This window comes from Rhinichthys klamathensis, unplaced genomic scaffold (genome assembly GCF_029890125.1).
Source record: "Rhinichthys klamathensis goyatoka isolate OS25496 unplaced genomic scaffold, OSU_Roscu_1.1 h1tg000150l_1, whole genome shotgun sequence".
In the NCBI taxonomy this organism is placed as follows: Eukaryota; Metazoa; Chordata; class Actinopteri; order Cypriniformes; family Leuciscidae; genus Rhinichthys; species Rhinichthys klamathensis.
The window spans coordinates 2,109,217-2,129,987 of record NW_026606685.1 but is presented as its reverse complement, the minus strand read 5'-3'; the positions used below and the strand labels follow the sequence as shown (position 1 = coordinate 2,129,987).

General features: G+C 37.4%; 1 protein-coding gene across 1 annotated transcript; it reads right to left on the bottom strand.

Annotated features, from left to right (window-relative positions):
* Nucleotides 1-653: 653 nt before the first annotated feature.
* Nucleotides 654-19,430, bottom strand: agxt2 (alanine--glyoxylate aminotransferase 2). Its single transcript, XM_056258334.1, has 14 exons — nucleotides 19,245-19,430; nucleotides 13,716-13,804; nucleotides 13,415-13,605; nucleotides 13,077-13,200; nucleotides 11,097-11,191; nucleotides 10,854-10,947; nucleotides 9,689-9,782; nucleotides 8,642-8,742; nucleotides 7,879-7,971; nucleotides 6,068-6,200; nucleotides 4,685-4,773; nucleotides 3,585-3,734; nucleotides 1,925-2,023; nucleotides 654-1,064 (listed from the first exon to the last, which is right to left on the bottom strand). Exons 1-14 carry the CDS (start codon nucleotides 19,342-19,344, stop codon nucleotides 963-965), a joined length of 1,554 nt encoding a protein of 517 aa, XP_056114309.1. The 5' UTR covers nucleotides 19,345-19,430; the 3' UTR covers nucleotides 654-962.
* Nucleotides 19,431-20,771: the final 1,341 nt, after the last annotated feature.

Here is a 20,771-nt window from a genome sequence, read left to right as displayed (position 1 = left end):
AGGCTTGGTGTTATGCAAAACAATACCAGTGGATTTCCAGGAAAGGATCTCAAAAAGAACTAGAAAAAAAACAACGCCGCATGATTATTTAATAAACAGTTGCTGTCTTTGCAGGACAAAAATATCCTTCTCTTCATATAACGTTTTAAGAGACAACAGATTTATTTATGACCTTGCTTGCCTTGATGGTATAAGCTATGAATGTCACTTGAACTGGGTCAGGTTTGAATTTAATCTCCTCAAAAATCTCCTAACATGTTTTATGTATTTATAACAGTGTCGTTTTAGACACAACCCTGCAGTTGATGTATATGTAAAAAGCTACAGGCATTTGTAGAAATCTCTTAATCTTTAAGTCTACAAATGTGCATAGTCTTTATTTAGCATTGCAAGAAATCATCATTTGTTAGATACGTTTCACTTTTTTCAGCCCTGAAAACAATTCCCTTATTAAAAAGGTAGTTTGTACCAGATTATGAGTTTGTTTGAAACTTGGTAAGATGCATCTGTACCTGTAAAACAACACAATCCTGTTATACCGGGTATATCATGGTGTATTGTTAGAAGATAATGTTGAGATGACAATAGTGTCAAATATATAATGAAATAATTTTAATGTACCAAATAATTGTTAAATTACTTTATTACATGTTTTTCTCCATGTCTCCGAAAAGATTTGAGAGTAGAACTGGTCCCAGTTTTTTAAACTTCTTAAAAGATCTGGTGTTAGATGGTCGGTCAAGTGCTTATAAGTAGCTATTGAAAGTGCTAAGTTTCTGAAGTATAGTGTACTCGAATCAGTTACTGATAACAACTGTTCTTGACGCACACATTAAGGAAGGTGTGAAGAATGTGTTAGTTGCCTTTAGTGGTCTTTAGATTAACTGCCCAGACCTGTTCTGTAATGTGAAATTGTCCAGATAAAATGTGAGCCAATGTGTCTTCTTCATGTTCTGCATGTCTTATCTTCTCTCCATGTAGTTGAGCACTGCCTGGTTGAATACAGCGAGGAAGAAGTCTGCGTCGTCTTTAGTTATGCACATAGGAGGCTTGATCCTGAAAGTCTGGAAAAGAACAGGTGAGAGGAGGGGGGTTTGAGAAAAAGTAGCAAGCTTTGAATATATAAAATAAAGCATGCTACACAAATGTTGTCAGATTTAGCCACAAAGGTGCATAATGTTCCCAAATTGACCTAAACAAGCATCTAGTGAAATTCTGAAATGTCTCACTTTTATATACACAACCATTCAAAAGTTTGGGGTCAGTTTTTTTTTTTTTTTTTTTTTTTTTTTTTTTAGAAATTAATATTTTTATTCAGCAAGAATTCATAAAATGAATTAAAAGTGACAGTAAAGACATTTATAATGTTACAAAAGATTTCAAATAAATGCTGTTCTTTTGAACTTTCTTCTCATTAAAGTATCCTGAAAAAATAAATTCACTGTTTCCACAAAAATATTGTATAAAAATAGCAGCACAATTGTTTTCAACGTTGATATTAATAATTAATGTGGCAAATCAGCATATTAGAATGATTTCTGAAGGATCAGGTGACACTGAAGCTTTGCATCACAGGTATAAATGCTATAATGTTAATAAAAAGTATAATAAACATCTATTATACATTTGCATTATTTATACATTTAATTTGATTAAAATGTGTATATATATATATATATTTAGAGAATGTTCTTTTTGGGGTGAACTGTTCCCTTAAGTGTACATTCATTGCTTACTGTGACTATTTCTATAAGTTCAGACAAGCAGGATTCCTGAGGCATTGAGCGACCATGCCACTACAGGACCGAAGTGAATCCCTGAAATACCTTTTCCATTGCACAACATCCCCAGCGATACACCTCATGCATTCATGTTCCATCTCTGCAGGAATCTCTTTACATATAGACCCCGTCACCTCGCCTACCTGTCCGTACAGTCCCCCTTTTCCAATCAGCACGCCCATGTCTTTAGTGTCCTCGAAGATCTCAGCCATGGCCTCTCGAGGGAGCGGGTCTCTGGTGACCTAGACATGGGTTTGAGAGAAATGTCAAAGTGGGTTTTAAGAGAGCGATTTCAGGTATGCTGCTTGATTAAACATGTTTTCGGTTAGAAAATGTAATGGAATAGTTTTCCCAAAAATTAAATTTCGGTCATTTACTCACCCTTATGTCATTCCAAACTTAAGTGACTTTCTTTTGTAGGTACTTAAAGGAGATGTTTGGAAAAATTAAATAAAGTAATTATAATTAAAGTGATGAAGTACCACCAAGCTCCAATTTTTGCTCTGTTTTTCTCACACACGGACACAGAAAGTGAAATGAACCAATATTATGGTGCTTTTTGGAGCTTGGCTAAAGTCACCTTTCACTTTCATTAAATGGAAAACAGCAGCTTTGATTTTCAGCAAAATATCTCCTTTCATGTTTAATGAAAGAAAGTCAAATAGGTTTTAAAAAACAAGAAAGCGAGTAAATGTTATTTTTTAAGTACTTCTTCCACTCTGTGAATTTCCATTTTAATAGCACGTAAATCTGCTGAAATGTCACTGAAGCGTACTTTGTGTGTCTGTATTATCTTTCTTGACACATCCTCAAACAGTTTCCAGTAAATAACCATAGGTAAGAGAGGTTCACTGGGTGTTTTTAACTGCGGAGTGTATTTCTGAGAATGTTCAAACACGCTGTCTCATTGCTATCTGCTCTAGTTAATGACTAACAAGTTTTGTAGCTCATTCCCTGTGAGGAAAATGACATACACTCACAACAAACACTCTGAATCATTAACTATTCCATCTGGAGCTAAAGTAACTCCTACATTCGACTCTTCTCGAACCTCAAGGTCAAGAAACCATGATTGCTCTACAAATAAAGTTTAATGAAGTGGATGCACAATCACAAAGCTTGAGGATTTTCACATTGATTTCTGAAGCGAGCAAAAGCCTGAGGTGTCATTGGGATTAACATTCACAAAACTAGAAGGTTTAAGACATTTAAAGCTGAATCGTGTCGTTTTTTATGCGGATACTATTGCATCTGCATTTGTCTCTTCATTCATTTTATTCTGAGCTCCTTTTAGAAGAAAAGCTGCAGTAGTTTGTGCTTAATGCACTCATACCTGAAAGGTAAAAGTGAGGTTACACTTACAGCATCAGATGAGAGGCAGTTTCCATCATTAAAGCTGTACACTGTGGGACACGTGCACCGCCAGATGTCTTTGTGTATTTAAGGCATGAGTTCAGGTGGAACGAAATGTCTTTACTAAAGATCCTTCAGCTGACAAATATGTACTCCATGCTGTTTTCGCAAGCTGGGGAGTTTGTACTTACGGATACTTGCTGACATTGGGCAGAAATGTTGGCTAGTTTCTATAACAAATAAATGTATAGACTCGCTTCATTCATTCTTTTTAAAATAGGGAAACATATAAAGATATGATATCATATAAAGATAATAATAAATGGTTTGTATTCTTACAAATTACTAATCCCAATCATACACAGCAGGTCATAAGTACACATATTTATTGTAGATAATTTTTTATTGGATGTCGGTGAAGCAGACAGATTGAATCAATGCATCATTCACCTTGTCTTTGACCATCTCCACCCCGATTTGAAGACCTTTTCCCCTCACGTCGCCGATAATCTCGTACTTGTCCCGGAGTTTGGCCAGTTCGGTCAGTAGGTATGTCCCCACATCAGCACTGTTCTCCTGCATCTTGTCTTCTTTTATTGTCTGAAAGCAACACACAGCTTTCAATTTCAAGTATTTATCAGCTTGTATGAATCATATAATATTTCAAATAATGCAGTTCCATCCATCCATCATTATACTATTATTTAGATTTTTGTTCTAGTTTATTTATTATCTCATTTAAAATGACATTTTATGTATTCACTATTGCTGATACCAGATATTGTATGATGTATGTTATTGTAGTAGTTTATCATCAGTGCTGGGCAGATTACTTAATCAGCCGTTACTGATTACAAATTACATGACAAAAAAATTTAGGTTGTAATGTAATCTATTAGCTTTCAACTTTTTAGGTAAATGTATTTCTGACTACTTTTTGATTACATTTAGATTACTTTGACCTAACTCATTTATCACATAGATAAATGTAGGGTTGAATAGAGTTTATACTGCAAAGTTTTAAATAAGTGAAATGATTTCTCTAAATCCAGTGGTAACCTGATTAGTGGCCGGTGTGTGCAATTCTAAAACTGGAAGACTTTCTCAATCTATATTCTCTGAGTGTGCGGTAGGCATTTTTAAGAAAATAAAACAAAATAAAGAATTAGGGAGAAAAGAATCAATAAATTTGTCTGATTGATATGTAATTGTAATCAATAAAAAGATACCTATTCTCATACGAGTATTTTAAAATGAAATGTAATCTAATTACAAGTACTTCATTTTTGGAATCTGATTATGTAATCCAGTCATCCAGATTACATGTATTCAGTTACTATACCTAGCACTGTTTACTCACTCACAACTATGTAGATACCATAATAATTATTTACCATAATACCACGTCTTATTTTATTTTTGTTCTAGTTTATAATTTATCACACTTAAAATGACATTTTATGTAATCACTACTGCTGACACCAAAACTAAATAAATAAAACTAACAGTATAACTGTACACAACTAAAAAGTCAAATGATCTGTACTTACATCTAGCACTGATGAGGCGACTGCACAGGCTAATGGGTTTCCTCCGAATGTGTTGAAATGAACTCCCTTGGCAAATGACCTGGCAATCTCTGGAAAATACGCAAATCACATGATATCAATGCTGAAAACAACAATCAATGCATAATACACTCATGACAAGATGCTTAATGATATTGTTCCTATAGCCTTCCTGATATTGTTCGTTGTTCGTTGCTCAGACTCGTTCTCCCAGTTTAAAACTAGACTAAAGACGCATCTATTTAGCCAGGCATTCATATAAATTTTTTTATCTTACAGTTACTGTAAATTCGGCCTCTACTTCATAAACGCCAGAGGATAACTGGCCCCGACTGAGCCTGGGTTCTCCCAAGGTTTTTTTTTCTCCATTGGGTCATCTGATGGAGTTTTAGGACACCATCGGGTCACTTGATGGAGTTTTTCGGTTCCTTGCCACTGTTGCCTTTGGCTTGCTCAGTTATTCAAATTAAATGACCCATCATACCACTGATAAGCTCTACCAAACTTGGATGTCTTTTTCCAGTAATAAACAAACACTGTTAAGTTGTTTTGATTGATACTGTGAAGCAGCTTTGATACAATCTGTATTGTGAAAAGCGCTAGTTTAAATATAGTTGACTTGACTTTAAGTTTTTTTTTTTTTTTAGATGCGTTCAAACTTTTCAGGCTGTATGTGACTTAACACAATTCTCTCTCTCTCTCTCAGCTTCTCACAGGATGAAGAGCAAACCGCAAGAGCCAGAGGACCAATTAGAGGGAATGAAAAATTAGGAAAGTAAGCAGTGGCACTCCAGCCTGCTTTCAACGTTCAAGTATGTGGGACTAATAAGGAATTTGAACTCATTATTTGATCCACATCTGTGAATGAGGTGAATGTGGCCCTGTGGTACCACATTAGGAGCCCTATCTCAAATAAAACTTTCTTTAAAAAACAAAAAGAATATCCTGCTTTTTACCACAGAGCTTTACAATATGAAATACTCAACCAGAGCTTTTTAAAGTCACAAAGCTTTGAGGTGAACACAACGTTGAGCCTATTAATGCAACATGAGAGAGTTATTTTGTTCGGCTAATATTTTAATTGACTGCCATGCGGGAATTTAATTCGAACTAACTACTGGGTTCATAGTGCTGCTTCCAGTTTCACCGTTCCCTTTTCTGCATACATAGTCTCTCATTAAACTTTGAAGAATAAGACTCAGTGTGTGTGTATCTCCACGTCTAAAGGCAGTTCATTTAGACTATGAACGCAAACTTGCTAAAACAGAATACATTTTAAAAACCCGTTGATAGCTTAAATTAGCAAATCACACAATAAGTTCATCAGATTTTGGCTGATTTAACAGTAGTAGTCACTAGCCTCACCTGCTGTGGTGACTAAAGCCCCCATCGGGAAGCCGTTCGCAATGCCCTTTGCCATGGTAACCATGTCTGGAATGACATTATGTCCTTGGAAACCCCAAAAGTGGCTCCCTGTGCGGCCAAAGCCAGTCTGGACCTAAAAGAACCGAAAATAGCAATACAAAAAAAATTAATAATTTTCACACTGTAATTGTGATTTTTCAAAGTTGTAAGTACGAAAATTAGTGGAGTATGTTTCACAAAAAAAATACTAAAACATTTAATTTTTACTTCAATGTGTCACTTGCCATTTCTTTTTAGTTATTTGTGAAATTTACTAGCAATTTACAGTGAAAATTGTTTCAAAGTAAACCTTACACCAAAAAACTATTGCAGTGCACGGAATCAAGCAAGTATTTACATATTACTAAGCCGTAAAACAAAATAAAACAATTGATCAAATTTTGGAAGTGTTTTTGTGTAAAAAAAAGAAAAAAAGTATTAATTATTCTGCTACCTCAGTTTTTGCGTTGGACATACAGTTCTTCTGTTGAAATGGGATGTTTGGTAATTGCATAGTAATAATATAGTAATATTTTTTTCAGTATGCATGCCTGTAGAGTATGCAAATTATGTGTGAGCATGGAATACCTGGACAACTTTTGTCAAATTGTACGATATACAACAAGTGTTATGATTCCTATTTCGTGTTTCCCTGTTTTGTGTGTTAGGACTCTTATTTTGATATGTTAATTCCTGTTCTCATGGTTTCTGTGTTTTACTTCCTGTGTTAGCCTTGTTTCCTTAGTCCCTGGTTTGTTTCCATAGTTACTCTTATTAATCTCATTAGCTATTAATCACTTTTACCTGTTCCTTGTTCAAGCCGTTGGTTATCTTGTGTATTTAAACACTAGTGTTGTCCTTGTTGTCCAGGAGCTACACATCAAAACAAGAGTCCTAAGACACAGAACTGTGAAAAAGGTATCTTAACTCAAAGCATACCAACTGTAAACAACTATGCACTTGACTTAAACCTTTATTTTAATTTATTTCTGAGATTACAAATGGACAGCACTTGTGCATTATTAGGTTATGTACTGTCTGAAATATTTGTAAATGTATTGGTTGTCATACTATTTTTTTTTTTAAACAAAGTCAGTATCCAGCCAATTTTGCATTTTAATTCAGCAAGAACTGTCCAGTTATTGTCTAAAATGTTATTTTGAAGTTTGTATTAAAATGTCTAAGAAAAAGCACAGGTATTATGTCTACTGCATTAGAGTGTCATAGTATTCACTTCACTAGGGCTGCGTCCAAAATAGTATACTCTTTTGAGTAGGTACTTATTTTGATTAAATAATTCCTTCACGACTGCTAAAAGAGTATTTTCAATATAGTATGTGTAGTATGAATGTAAACCGGACGTACTACATTCGCCATGTTGTCATTATCATGTGAACTACCAGCTACAGTTGCATCGCTTCACGGCCATTCACAAATCCTCTCCCATGGCCTCATGGGATAGTAAAGTGTCCATCTTATGAACACTTCAGAATCTTGCCGGAAGTAGTAAGTAATCTGAGGACTTTTGCCTACTGTTTTATGAGTACTGTGAATTCAGACCTCCTACTTTTGTCACATACTGTTTTTTTGTTGTTGTTGCCTACTATATAGTAGGGGAGTATGCGATTTCAGATGCAGCCTAGGTTTTTTTTTTTTTTTTAAACATGAGAGTGATCATTCTGAGTCATCTCTACTATCTGAAGCACCAACCATGCATGTTTGGCTTCACTCACTGATGTACAGAATAGGATTTACTAGCAAATTCTTCTGACCTCATCCGCTATACAGATTCCTCCTTTCTCCCGAACAAGCTGGTAGGAGTCTTTCAGGTAGTTTTTTGGAAACTGAACAGCCCCACCAACACCCTACAGAAAAATGAAAATCATGATGTAACTTGCCATATGTTAATATTTGAGGGCAATGAGCTTGTTAATGGTATTTTGTTTTTACAACAGTAATAGTAATATAACCGTAATATGTCGCATATTTGTTGATTTTAGTCAGGGCTGGAAAAAAATATGCAATAAATTTAAAAATGCAGACAGAACGTAAAGTATCGACAGACTTCACTTCCATGGATGCTGCTGGCCTGTTTATTTAATTACACTTGGATGAAAATGGAAGCAGTTACTGATCAGAATCATTTTATATAATTATAAACATTAAATGCAATCTCCCATTAACTAGACTGTGCTACAATATACCATATACAGCAAAAGACTGACATCCTGCTTTAGAAAAAATGCGAGTTATTTGCACTTATGGTGTGCTAATTAACTTATTACATCTATTAGCAAAGTGCTGGTTAATGGATGTGGTCTTGTTTGTCAGCTAAAATGCCACTTATCATGTGAACGACGCAAATTACTCAACACTTGCAACTGGACAAGAACTGTTAGTTGAAGTATATTAAACTACAGCAGTTTCAGTGCTGATTTTTTAGGACACGCAGTTTATATTTTCATAGCATTTGTTTGTTTATATAATTACATGTATACAAACACAGATTCAGTGTAATGTATGGTGTAATAAAACCTGGATGGGTTCTGCAAAGAAGGCAGCAATACGATTGGGAACAGTTGTAGCAAGCATCTCTTTGAGCTGACCGATATACATATCATTGGCCTGACAGTGACCTGAGAACAGACAGAATCAGAGATTCACAATCTATGATGCATGAAATTTGTGCTAACAATTGAATAAGAGCTAGATTTGATGAAAATGCGAGTGGTGCTTGTGCAGAACTTGCTGCCACAGTGCTAGGGCCTTGTGAGTGGTTGCCAGGGTGTTGCTAAGATGTTCTGAGTGGTTTTAAGCACATTGCTAGAATTTTCTTATTGATGCTGGCCTCATCAAGCAACACTAATTATAGTGAAGAGTTAACAAGCTCTGCTCATGTGTTGTGTGTGTGTTTTTTTTTATTTTTTTTTATTTTTTAAGGTACTGGTTGGGAAATGTCCTGATGCTTAAAAATGTTTGACCTAATGACACGATCATACCTTGTGCTTTAAACACATCTTATTTAGCTACAGTATTTAACAGGGAATCACTAATTTTGAAGATGTTTTTTTTTTACAGGTTTTACAGGTAGGCAAGGCCTATGGCACCATTCCTATACACTGGTAATTCAAACATCTTTTCAGTAACATAGACATAAAGAAAAAATATGGTAACACTATAGTTGAGGGTTAAAATTAACTATTAACTAGCTGCTTCTTGGCATGGATATTACTAGTAAATTGGCTGTTTATTAATACTTATAAAGCACATATTAATGCCTTATTCTGCATGACCATATTCTACATTCCTTAATCCTACCTAAATTTAACAACTACCTTACTAACTATTGATAAGCAGTAATTAGGAGTTTGAGGCAAACGTCATCGTTAATAGTTCTTTAATAGTGAGAGTTGGACCCTAATCTAAAGTGTGACCATATTTATAGTATATATATTTGTTACGTTTGGGTTAAGGTTAGGCTGTAGATTTATAATATATTATTAGCTTTATATAAAAACAGTAGAAGTCGATGATATGCCCTCATTATGCTAGTGTGTATGTGTGTGTGTGTTTGTAGGCTACCTGGGGAGCAGCTGCATTCTCGGATGGTTTGAACTGGAGAGTCTCTACAGTGGCTTCCTCCCCAGAGGCCGCTGAACACATCGGGACACATGGTCTACAATGAACACAACCCACATGAAACTCACAAAATGTATCAAAGTTTTGCAAGACAGACCTCACAACTCACAACTCAAACGCATACCGGTTTAAGACCTGTTTTTCAAATATGAAAATGCACTAAATTCTCAGCATTTTTGTTTGTTTTCCATTTACTTGAGAATCAGACTTTCTATTTTTTTTCTTGTTAAAATTAAATCATAAACCTCACTAAATGTTATGCTTAAACCAAGAAAAAAAACTATTTGCAACTAAGAAAAATAAACTTAATTCAAGAAAAACTTTATACAAACTGATTTTTAGATATTTTAATTCTTTTTTTTTAAAAGAGCACTGACTAAGAAAATGTTGGGAGTTATTTTTTTTTTCCTTTTTGCAATGGCACTTAAATCATTAAATAAAAGGCTGAAATAAAATATATAAATATTTTGTATGGGTCAGATATTTATGGAAGCTTGTTTCCGCCACGGAAAAAAAATTCAAAAGGAAATATTTTTTTTCGATATCACAATTCTGACTTTTCAAAAAAAAAAAGTTGCATTTACTTTTTGTATTTTTTATTCCGTGGTGGAAACAGGTTTCCATAAATATCAATTTCTCAGAATGCAATTGCGAGTTATAAAGTCTGAATTGTGAGATTTAAACTTGAAATTGCGAGAAAAAATGTTATAATTACATTTCAAGTTTATATTTAGCAATTCTGACTTTATTTCTTAGAATTACAGCTATATTTCTCAGAATTGTGAAATTAGTGCAATTCAGACTTTTTCACTCGTATTTGCGAGAAATAAATGTCCGAATTGTGAGATTAAAAACTTGCAATTGCCTTCTGTATTTGTTTTATTCCAAGGCGGAAACAAGCTTCCACAGATATCATCTTATGTGCTGGGTTGTTATTCAAACCTCATGAGGTCTGACAGTAATTCTGTTACTTTTGCATTAAACACATACACCAAAATAACTTCTGATGTTTCCTCTTATAATTTGGTTTGTGGACTTGATACTGAGGAATATCACATTATAAAGCAGGTAGCTGACAGAAGAAGAGATGTGTGGGTGTGAGATGTACATTATGGCAGCCCAGAGAAGAGGGGATGGGATATTTGTAATCTGCGTTGGACGTCAGACCTGTCGCTTGTGGACTGCCACCATGATAAGAGCCCCTGCGCAGACAAACACAAATGATGCAGTGATTACTATATCTATGGTTGAACAGGGCTACTTGAGCTGACACCAACAGATTGCCCAAGAACTCCCCGTCTTCCATTGGTTCAGATATTGGAAAGATTTATTGGCAAATGAGTTCAATCACCTGAGAGTGATGACGTCAAAATTTCCTGTGTGAAGTCGGGCCATTAGCACTGCAAGGTCATTAGCCTCCGAACCACTGTTGGTAAAATACACAACCTAGAAAAAAAAGACCATCACAATATTACAAAGGGAAATATATGTATTAACTTTTTCCAGCATGCATGCATTTATCATTTAAAAGTTTTGTGTCAGTTGGTAGTTATTCTAATGGTTTTGAAAGAAGTCTCTTCTGTTCACCAAGGCTGCATTTATTTTAATCTAAAATACAGTAAAAACTGTAATACTGTGAAATTATTACAATTTAAAATAACTGTTTTCTATTTTTAAATGTAATTTATTCCTGTGATCACAAAGCTGAATTTTCAGCATCATTACTCCAGTCTTCAGTGTCACATGATCCTTCAGAAATCATTCTAATAATTCTAATATGCTGATTTCTTATTATTATCAATGTTGTAAACAGTTGTGCTGCTTAATATTTTTGTGGAAACCGTTCATTTGAAAAAAAAAAAATGAACAGCATTTATTTAAAATATAAATCATTTGTGACCTTATAAATCTGTTTACTGTTACGTTTGATCAGTTTAATGCATCCTAGCGGAATAAAAGTATTAATTTATTTTTCTTTCTTTTTATTTATTAAAAAAAAAGCCCCTTTCCTATGATATAAAGGCAGCTATTTATTGTCAAGTTTAAAGACCCACTTTATCCACCTTATTTTCTACGTTACAGCTTCTGGTGTCATTCGCTTCCAGTTATTTTTGGCTGTTTAAAACGGCTTATGCGGCTTGATATCGCAAACTGGCATTTCTTACCATATTATTTAAAGGGATAATTTACCCAAATATGAAAATTCTGTCATTAATAATTAATTACTCACCCTCATGTCGTTCCAAGACCTTCATTCATCTTCGGAACACAAATGAAGATATTTTTTATGAAATATGATAGCTTTCTGACCCCCATAGACTGCAACGTTACTACCACTTTCAAGGCCCAGAAAGGTAGTAAAGACATCATTAAAATAGTACATGTGACTACAGTGGTTCAACCTTAATGTTACGAAGTGACGAGAATACTTTTTGTGTGCAAAAAGCAAACAATTTCCTCTCTTCCATGTCAGGCTCTGACGCTGTTCATGTAGTAAACACAGTGCAGCGCTTCCGGGTTCTACGTTAAAACGCCAGCTCAGTATTGGCCGGCTCCTGCGTCAGCATCGCACTCATGCGACTATTTTAAAGATGTCTTCACTACCTTTCTGGGCCTTGAAACTGGTTATGAAGTTGCTGTCTATGGGGGGTCAGAAAGCTCTTAGATTTCATAAAAAATATCTTCATTTGTGTTCTGAAGATGAACGAAGGTCTTACGGGTTTGAAACGACATGAGGGTGGGTAAATAATGACAGAATTTTCATTTTTGGGTGAACTTTAAATGTATTGTTGTAATTGTAAAAACACTGGTGTGTGGCAAAAGCGGTTTTACCATTTACTGCATTCTGCTATTTTCTTCGTATTTACCTATAACGGCAAATGAATCAAAAGTATACGAAAATAGCTTACTTTCATGTTGCAAAATAAGGGTGGATAGTAGAATGTATCCACTGGATACTGTGAAAAATGTAAATATATATAACATAATTTGGACAATATTTAATTTGTATCAATTTCCCTATTTTTTTTTTTTTTGTATCTTCAATAGTTTTTTTGATCTCATTTCCAACATTAGAAAGCACAATAAAATGTAATAACATCAATTTCTGTATATTTATAATTTCTTTATTATATAAGGATGAGATCCATTGATTTGTTTTATTGTTATTTGTTGATTTAATAATAAAACATTTTTTTATATATTAGTCATTTAATTTTATTTCATTTACAGTATAATATTTTTTTAATACTTTTCCTAAGACAAAACAGTCCGGACCCCAGTTTGAAATCCGGCTGTGCTCAACCTTCCACTTCCAGCAATGAAAACATACCTTCAGTGGGTCTGGCAAAAGAGATGCAAGTTTCTCTGCATACTCCTGCATTTGTGGGTACACGTAGATGGGTGTTGTGTGCCATAGACGCCTTAGCTGTTTCTCGGCTGCCTGTGTCACTTTCCTGCAACCACATTCAAACTTCTGATTCGATTTTAGAACTAACACCATTTCATAAACAAAAACTAAGCCCATGTAAAAGCTCAGGGCAATAACATGCAGAGAAGTACACAAATATTAATCTAATTGCAGTCATTTATTCAATTTCAAGCAAAATATAATGCACATTTAAGAAATAAACAAATAAAGATGTTGCATGGCAACAAATTGAACCTTACGGGTTACAGTGTCCTACACTGACGGTGGCCACCCCCGCAAACAAGTCCAGATAGCGTCTTCCATCCACATCCCACAGCCACTGCATGAAACCCTGGCTTATGAAGACTGGCTTCTTGTAATATGTTACCTTCATGGTCATGGGGTTGCAGTTGTGTTTCCTAATCTCTAGTAAACGGCCTTTAGACATGCCCTATAGGAGAATTCATTCATGCTTAAAGATAAATTGATTTCTCTGTGTATTTGATGATTTTATTTCTCCATGTGAATTATTGTGAATGTCCCCAGACATTAACCTCTTACCTGATATGGCTCAGGTTTATAGTCACATGGGGGAATCTGGGGCAGGACAGGTGTTGTGTGTTTCACTGCTGATTTTTGGCATAGCACACCTGCAGAGGTACATTTTAGTGCTTAGAAATGCATAGGGACAGTTCTGTCAGTCTGTCTGTCTCTCTCTCTCTCTCTCTCTCTCTCTCTCTCTCTCTCTCTCTCTCTCTCTCTCTCTCTCTCTCTCTCTCTCTCTCACTATAAGCAGTAAGACAATGTATTATTTTTAAGTATCTTTAGTCTCTCCATTTCTATGAATCTCTCTCTAGGTTTATGATAGATAGATAGATAGATAGATAGATAGATAGATAGATAGATAGATAGATAGATAGATAGATAGATAGATAGATAGATAGATAGATAGATAGATAGATAGATAGATAGATAGATACATACATACATACATACATACATACATACATACATACATACATGAAAGAAGTTTGTTTGAAATCTTTGCAAATTTATTAAAAATAAAAATCGGAAAAAATCACATGTACTGTACATAAGTATTCACAGCCTTTGCCATGACACTCAAAATTGAGCTCAGCTGCATCCTGTTTTCAGTGATCATCCTTAATGTTTCTACAACTTGATTTGGAAAGGCACACACCTGTCTAAGGTCCCACAGTTAACAGTGCATGTCAGAGCACAAACCAAGCCATGAAGTCCAAGAAATTGTCCGTAGACCTCCAAGACAGGATTTTTTCGAGGCACAGATCTGGGGAAAGGTACAGAAACATTTCTGCAGCATTGAAGGTCCCAATGAGCACAGTGGCATCCATCATCCGTAAATGGAAGAAGTTTGGAACCACCAGGACTCTTACTAAAGCTGGCCGCCCAGCCAAACTGAGCAATCGGGGGAGAAGGGTCTTAGTCAGGGAGGTGACCAAGAACCTGATGGTCACTCTGACAGAGCTCCAGCGTTTCTCTGTGGAAAGAGGAGAAGCTTCCGGAAGAACAACCATCTCTGCAGCACTCCACCAATCAGGCCTGTATGGTAGAATGGCCAGACGGAAGCCACTCCTCAGTAAAAGCAGTGTTTCCCCTACCATTGGTTTGAGGGGGTGGCCCACCCTGAAAGAATGACAAAAATATATTCTCCCAAAAAAATTAAAATAAAAAACGGACGTGTAGTAATTTTAGCGGTAAAAATGTCGAAGAGGAACGGAGAAGGTGACAATCCTAAAAAGGCAAAAAACAAAAAAAAAAGTATTTCTTAAAAGCAACAAAATCCGGAGAAACAACTCAAGCAAAGCCAGCCTCTGTGGGGATGGTGGAGATGCCAATTGAATTTACTGTATAACACGGAATTTCATGGAATTGGTAAATTTTTTGATGAATAAATAAAAAGCAGTTCAGTACACTTGAAATCAAATCGCGATATATACTAGTGTGTGTGTGAATATTAAACCGCAAAAAGACTATTCAAATACAAATCCTCCATGTTCTGTGTGAATGAGAACCCCCCCCCCACACACACACACACACACACACACACTTGAAGCACGTGTATGTTCCCTTTCGAGAGGTCTCTCGTATTGCGTAAGTTAGCTTACGCTATGGGAAAACTCCTTTTCTCGAGAATATTGAAGCCAATTTTTAAAACCCAGTGCAGCTGCACAGCAGACATATAGCTGAGCGTCTAGCGCGCTCATTGGCTGTGCTGCGGCAACTGCACGAACCTATGCCGAGGCGGCTAAGACGCGCAAACCAATGAGGTCGCTTCGCCCAGGGCGCGTCAGATCCCGCCAGATGGGCGTGGCTTATAGCTATATAAGCCCCCATTTTCGCCATAGAATTCAGATATAATCTCCTTCAGCAAGTTTCACTTCATTGACCTCCGGATTGAGACGCCTTCTTCGCCGCCGTCGAACAGCCTTCAGCGGAACAAGCCACCTGGTAAGCAGCTCTGAGGACGCTGGCTTCCTGGTTTTCAACTGGACGCCGCCTTCAGCCCGCTGTTCTGCTGTGCCATCCGGCGTGCTATATCCTTTTAAAGCTAGTGTTCTCGCCACTGCGACTCACTTTCTAAAAGAGCAAAATTCTAGGGGTTGTTTCAAATGCCTTAGGTCACCTGCGCCTCGTGCAGAGGCCCTCTCTTCGGCGGAGATCATCACATCCTTTGCGCTTCCTGTTTGGGCCGTGACCACGGAGAAGCTGCACTCTCTAAGGGCGGCTGCCCGGAGTGTGATGAGATGGCGCTCTCCACCCTGCGGGCTCGATTGGCCACCTTCACCGACGACGACCCCGCGCCTCCCGCTCCCCCTTTTCCTTTGCTCGAGCCGCGCAAGAAAAAACGCCGCGCACAGAGGATGCCAGAGCGGATGAATACGAGTGAGCACATGCCGGCCCAGTCCCAGCGTGCCTCGCTCTCTCCCAGAGAAACCCCCTCGCCAGTCCTGTTCACACATCCGAATGAGAGTAGTGGGCCAACCCCGACCCCGCACCCTCAACACAAGCCATCACGAACGAAGTGAGAACCAGCCTTGACGCAGAGCTTCTCCGTGTGTTGACTAAGGCCGTTGAAGACCTCGGGCTCGAGTGGTCTTCGCCCGAGGAGCCCTTAGCAGCAGGCTAGACGAATGGTTCCTGCAGGGGCGCCGACAAGCCCCTCAGCAGAGACCTGCTCCCTTCTTTCCAGAAGTACACGACGAGGTAACGAAGTTGTGGAAAGCGCCACATTCAGCTCGTCTAAAGCCTTCCATTTCCTCAACGCTCTCGATCGTCGACGGCGCTGTGGAGAAAGGATAAGAAGCAATTCCTCCCCTCGAAGAAGCGGTGGCTGCACACCTTTGCTATGGGATGGAAAGCTAAAGCAACTCACCCGTCCAAACCTTGCCGCCCCACTTCAGCTCTCGCTGGCCGAGCCTACGCCTCCGCTGGCCAAGCTGCTTTGGCGCTTCACACCATGGCTGTTCTCCAGGTTTTTCAGGCCAAACTTCTCCGCTCGATGGACGAGACTGGACCTGAACCGGAAGCTTTCAGGGACCTGCGCAGCGCCACAGACCTGGCTCTGCGAGCCACCAAATCAAGCGCCCAGGCGACTGGTAGGAACATGGCGAACATGGTTAAACTTCTCGGAACGTTACACAGAGGCTCAGAAGAGGCTCCTCTGCTTCGGGCTGCCACAAGAAGGTGCCGCTTCCTCAGCTAGTAAAGCCAGCCCCGCCGGTCTCCCAGCACCGCCCAGCGGCTGAGGTCCGCCACCGCTCTCGCTCAACGAAGCGACTGCAGTTCCCATAGTGATGGGGACACCGACCCAAGATTGTGTTGGACCCAGAGCCTCAGAAGCCTTCCAAGCCACGGTGACAGGAAGGAAAAGAGAATGTTTGAGTCCCGCCGAGGCCGAACCAACCTCCAGAAAGCCTTTTTTACACATCTCCCAGTCCCCTCTTTAGTTCAGGCCGCTGGAAATGTCAACTCAATATTGCAGTAAACGAGTCTGTTTTGAAACATGCACACCTGCAAACAAACGCCGTTTTTACGGCTACCCAAATAAAGCACGAAAAGAGCACTTTTCTGTCTGTTCTTACTCTGGCTCGCGCTGGAGGTGTAATAAATGTAGGTTGTGTGCCCACTATAAAGTACGCACCCCTGCACATAAGCACTGTTCCCACAGTATCAGTTTTCCCTCCGGCTCGCGCTGGAGGTGTAATAAATGTAGGTTGTGTGGCCACTATAAAGTACGCACCCCTCCACATAAGCACTGTTCCCAAAATATCACAAAGCACAGAGCAGCTGGGTGGCCAGGTCCCTATCACAAAGCGGCCCGTCCCCAGACATAATTCAACCCCTAGCTATGCGGGCCAAGGCTTGGGAGGCAATCCCCGGGATATCAGAATGAGTGTTGAACATAACAAAACAAGGCTACTCTCTACAGTTTGCTCGCAGACCACCGTGCTTTCTAGCTGTGGTCGAGACAACAGTGAAATGCGAAGTGGCTCACGTATATCACAAATAAAAAATAAATGATCATCAAAACTTTGTTTTAATGAATAATCAAAAATGTTCTTCCATGTTTTAATTTTAACAGTAAATCTCATATTATTTGACAAAAAGTTTGTTTAATTTCATATGATTAAAATGAATTAAATTAATGTTTTATGTCTTTATTTGATTACCATAAAAAACAACAACACTGAATTTGTGTAAAAAAAAAAAAGAATTAATAGATTTTTTTTTTTTTTATGTTGTATAAGTTTTATGATTTCAATTAATAAGACATGCTTTTTAATTACTAAAAGTGTTATGGTGTAAAACAGGTCTGGCAGAGAGCTTTATTAGTCAGCTTCTGATTCAGGCTATGACAACACCACCGCGGCACGCCCGCTCCGCGGCACTAGTAGTTTTGGGGGTCTACCACCCCCCCTGAAAAAATCCCAGGGGAAACACTGAAAAGGCACATGACAGTCGCCTGGAGATTCCCAAAAGGCACCTGAAGGATTCTCAGACCATGAGAAACAAAGATTGAACTCTTTGGCCTGAATGGCAAGCGTCATGTAGGCACCGCTCATCATCTGGCCAATACCATCCCTACAGTGAAGCATGGTGGTGGCAGCATCATGCTGTGGGGATGTTTTTCAGCGGCAGGAACTGGGAGACCAGTCAGGATCGAGGGAAAGATGAATGCAGCAACCTATAGAGACATCCTTGATGAAAACCTGCTCCAGAGCGCTCTGGACCTCAGACTGGGGCGACGGTTCATCTTCCAACAGGACAATGACCCTAAGCACACAGCTAAGATAACAAAGGAGTGGATGTGAACTCTTTGAATGTCCTTGAGTCCGAGCCCAGACTTGAATCGGATTGAACATCTCTGGAGAGATCTGAAAATGTCTTTGCACCGACGCTCCCCATCTAACCTGATGAACCTTGAGAGGTTCTGCAAAGAAGAATGGGAGAAACTGCCCAAAATAGGTGTGCCAAGCTTGTAGCATCATACTCAAAAAGACTTAAGGCTGTAATTGATGCCAAAGGTGCTTCAACAAAGAATTGAGCAAAGGCTGTGAATAGGCCTACATGTGATCCGTTTAAAAAAAATTTTTTTTTATAAATTTGCAAAGATTTCAAATAAACTTCTTTCACGTTGTCATTATGGGTTATTGTTTGTAGAATCTTGAGGAAAATAATCAATTTAATCCATTTTGGAATAAGGCTGCCATAACAAAATGGAAAAAGTGAAGCACTGTGAATACTTTCCGGATGCACTATAGATAGATAGATAGATAGATAGATAGATAGATAGATAGATAGATAGATAGATAGATAGATAGATAGATAGATAGATAATGGTGACAGGGCACCCATTCGTCATCAAAGATACCATGGTATTGTCATGGTAATGTTCAAACCAGAGCCGTTAAATCAAACGCATAGTTATTTGTCCTATTTTGTTATGACAGGACCGTTATGGTCGGAGTATAAATACGCTACACAATTATGCAAAACTTTACACTAATGTTCCGGTCACTTTAAATGTGGAGACAAAAACACTCTTACCACCTTCTTTGTGGAATTCCACACAAACGTTCACTGATTTCCACGAATCCGTTTTCCCCAACACAGACGGGGCGTGCAGCCGAGAACAAACTTTATGCATTATTACTGTTTTCAGAACAATTCCACAGTGAATCTAAAAATTAAGTGTCGAGAAGCGGCGAATTCTTCCCCAAAGAGTGCTCGGGGAGGGTCGGGCTTAACCAATGACATGTGGGGGTAAAGTCTGTCTCTCGAGGTCTTTCATTGCGAAGTGTCGTCCGTTCCTTCACAGAGAAGGGATGCTCGTTGTTACATTTAATGGCTAAAAGTAGGCCTATGTCAAATCTAGTTTGTTCAGTCTTATCAGATTGTATCCACGAAATGCTAAATGAATTAATGTAAATGTCCAGAATATAAAATATATAGGCCTACTGTAGATTGGTCAAATTAATGTATGGGAATAAGGCTTTTTATTATTATTACAACTAACAGGTTGTTTACCCCCCTTTTTGTTTTATCCTTTGGAAATATTGTTATTGTTATTGTATAACAATTATAATTTTGTTATAATTTTAAAATTATTTTATATTTTGTATTGTTTTACCAATTGTTCCAGACCCAGATTGTTTTCTTAAAATATGAAAATCCATTATAAAAGCATGAATTCGATTTTATAAACTATGATAAAATTCAATAATAACACTTAACAATAAGATTAATTAATCGTAGTTTAAGTTCATTTCAACGTTTACATTATTAAAATCAAATGTTGTATTTGTTAACATTATTAATGCACTGTGAACTGCATTTTTATTAACTAAAATTAACAAAGATTAATTAATACTGTAACAGATGTATTTCTCATTCATTGTTAGTTCATGGCAGTTAATACATTAACCAATGTTAACAAATGAGACCTTATTGTAAAGTGTTACCATAAAAATAATAGGTCATATAGGCCGAAGTAGAATATTTGTTTTTGGATTATTTTAAGCCTAATAAATTATTTTCTACTAAGCAATATTTTCATGAATAACTCTATGGTGTACTGTACGTGTGTTGGCTGATTTGGTTAAATGTGTTTAAGGGCAAAATAAAAAGCCATCATTCTCATAATAACCACTCAAACACCTGAAACAGTCTGAACATGTTTTAATGGTTTTGCTATGCGCTTTCACAAATAATGTTTGTTATGGAAAAGCAGAACACAATAAGGATGTATTACAGAAGATGTATTATTGTCAACTTACATGGTTAACATTAAAAGTTTAATTTCAGCACCTCCAGTTGTTTGAATTCATAAATAAAAAAAAGACAGCAATGAAAATAGCAACATTATTTTAACAAGACATATTCTTAGTGTATAACAAACTAATGGTTTTGAATTTAAATTATTTTAATACAGCAAATGTTGATTAAATTGGGTTTGGTATATTGAAATCAAAAACTGATTTCAGTAACAAAGCTTGAATGCCTATCCACATGCCTTTTCTTTGATAGCTTACTCTCAGATGAAAAGACTGAAATATTATTTCACACTGTTGTCCT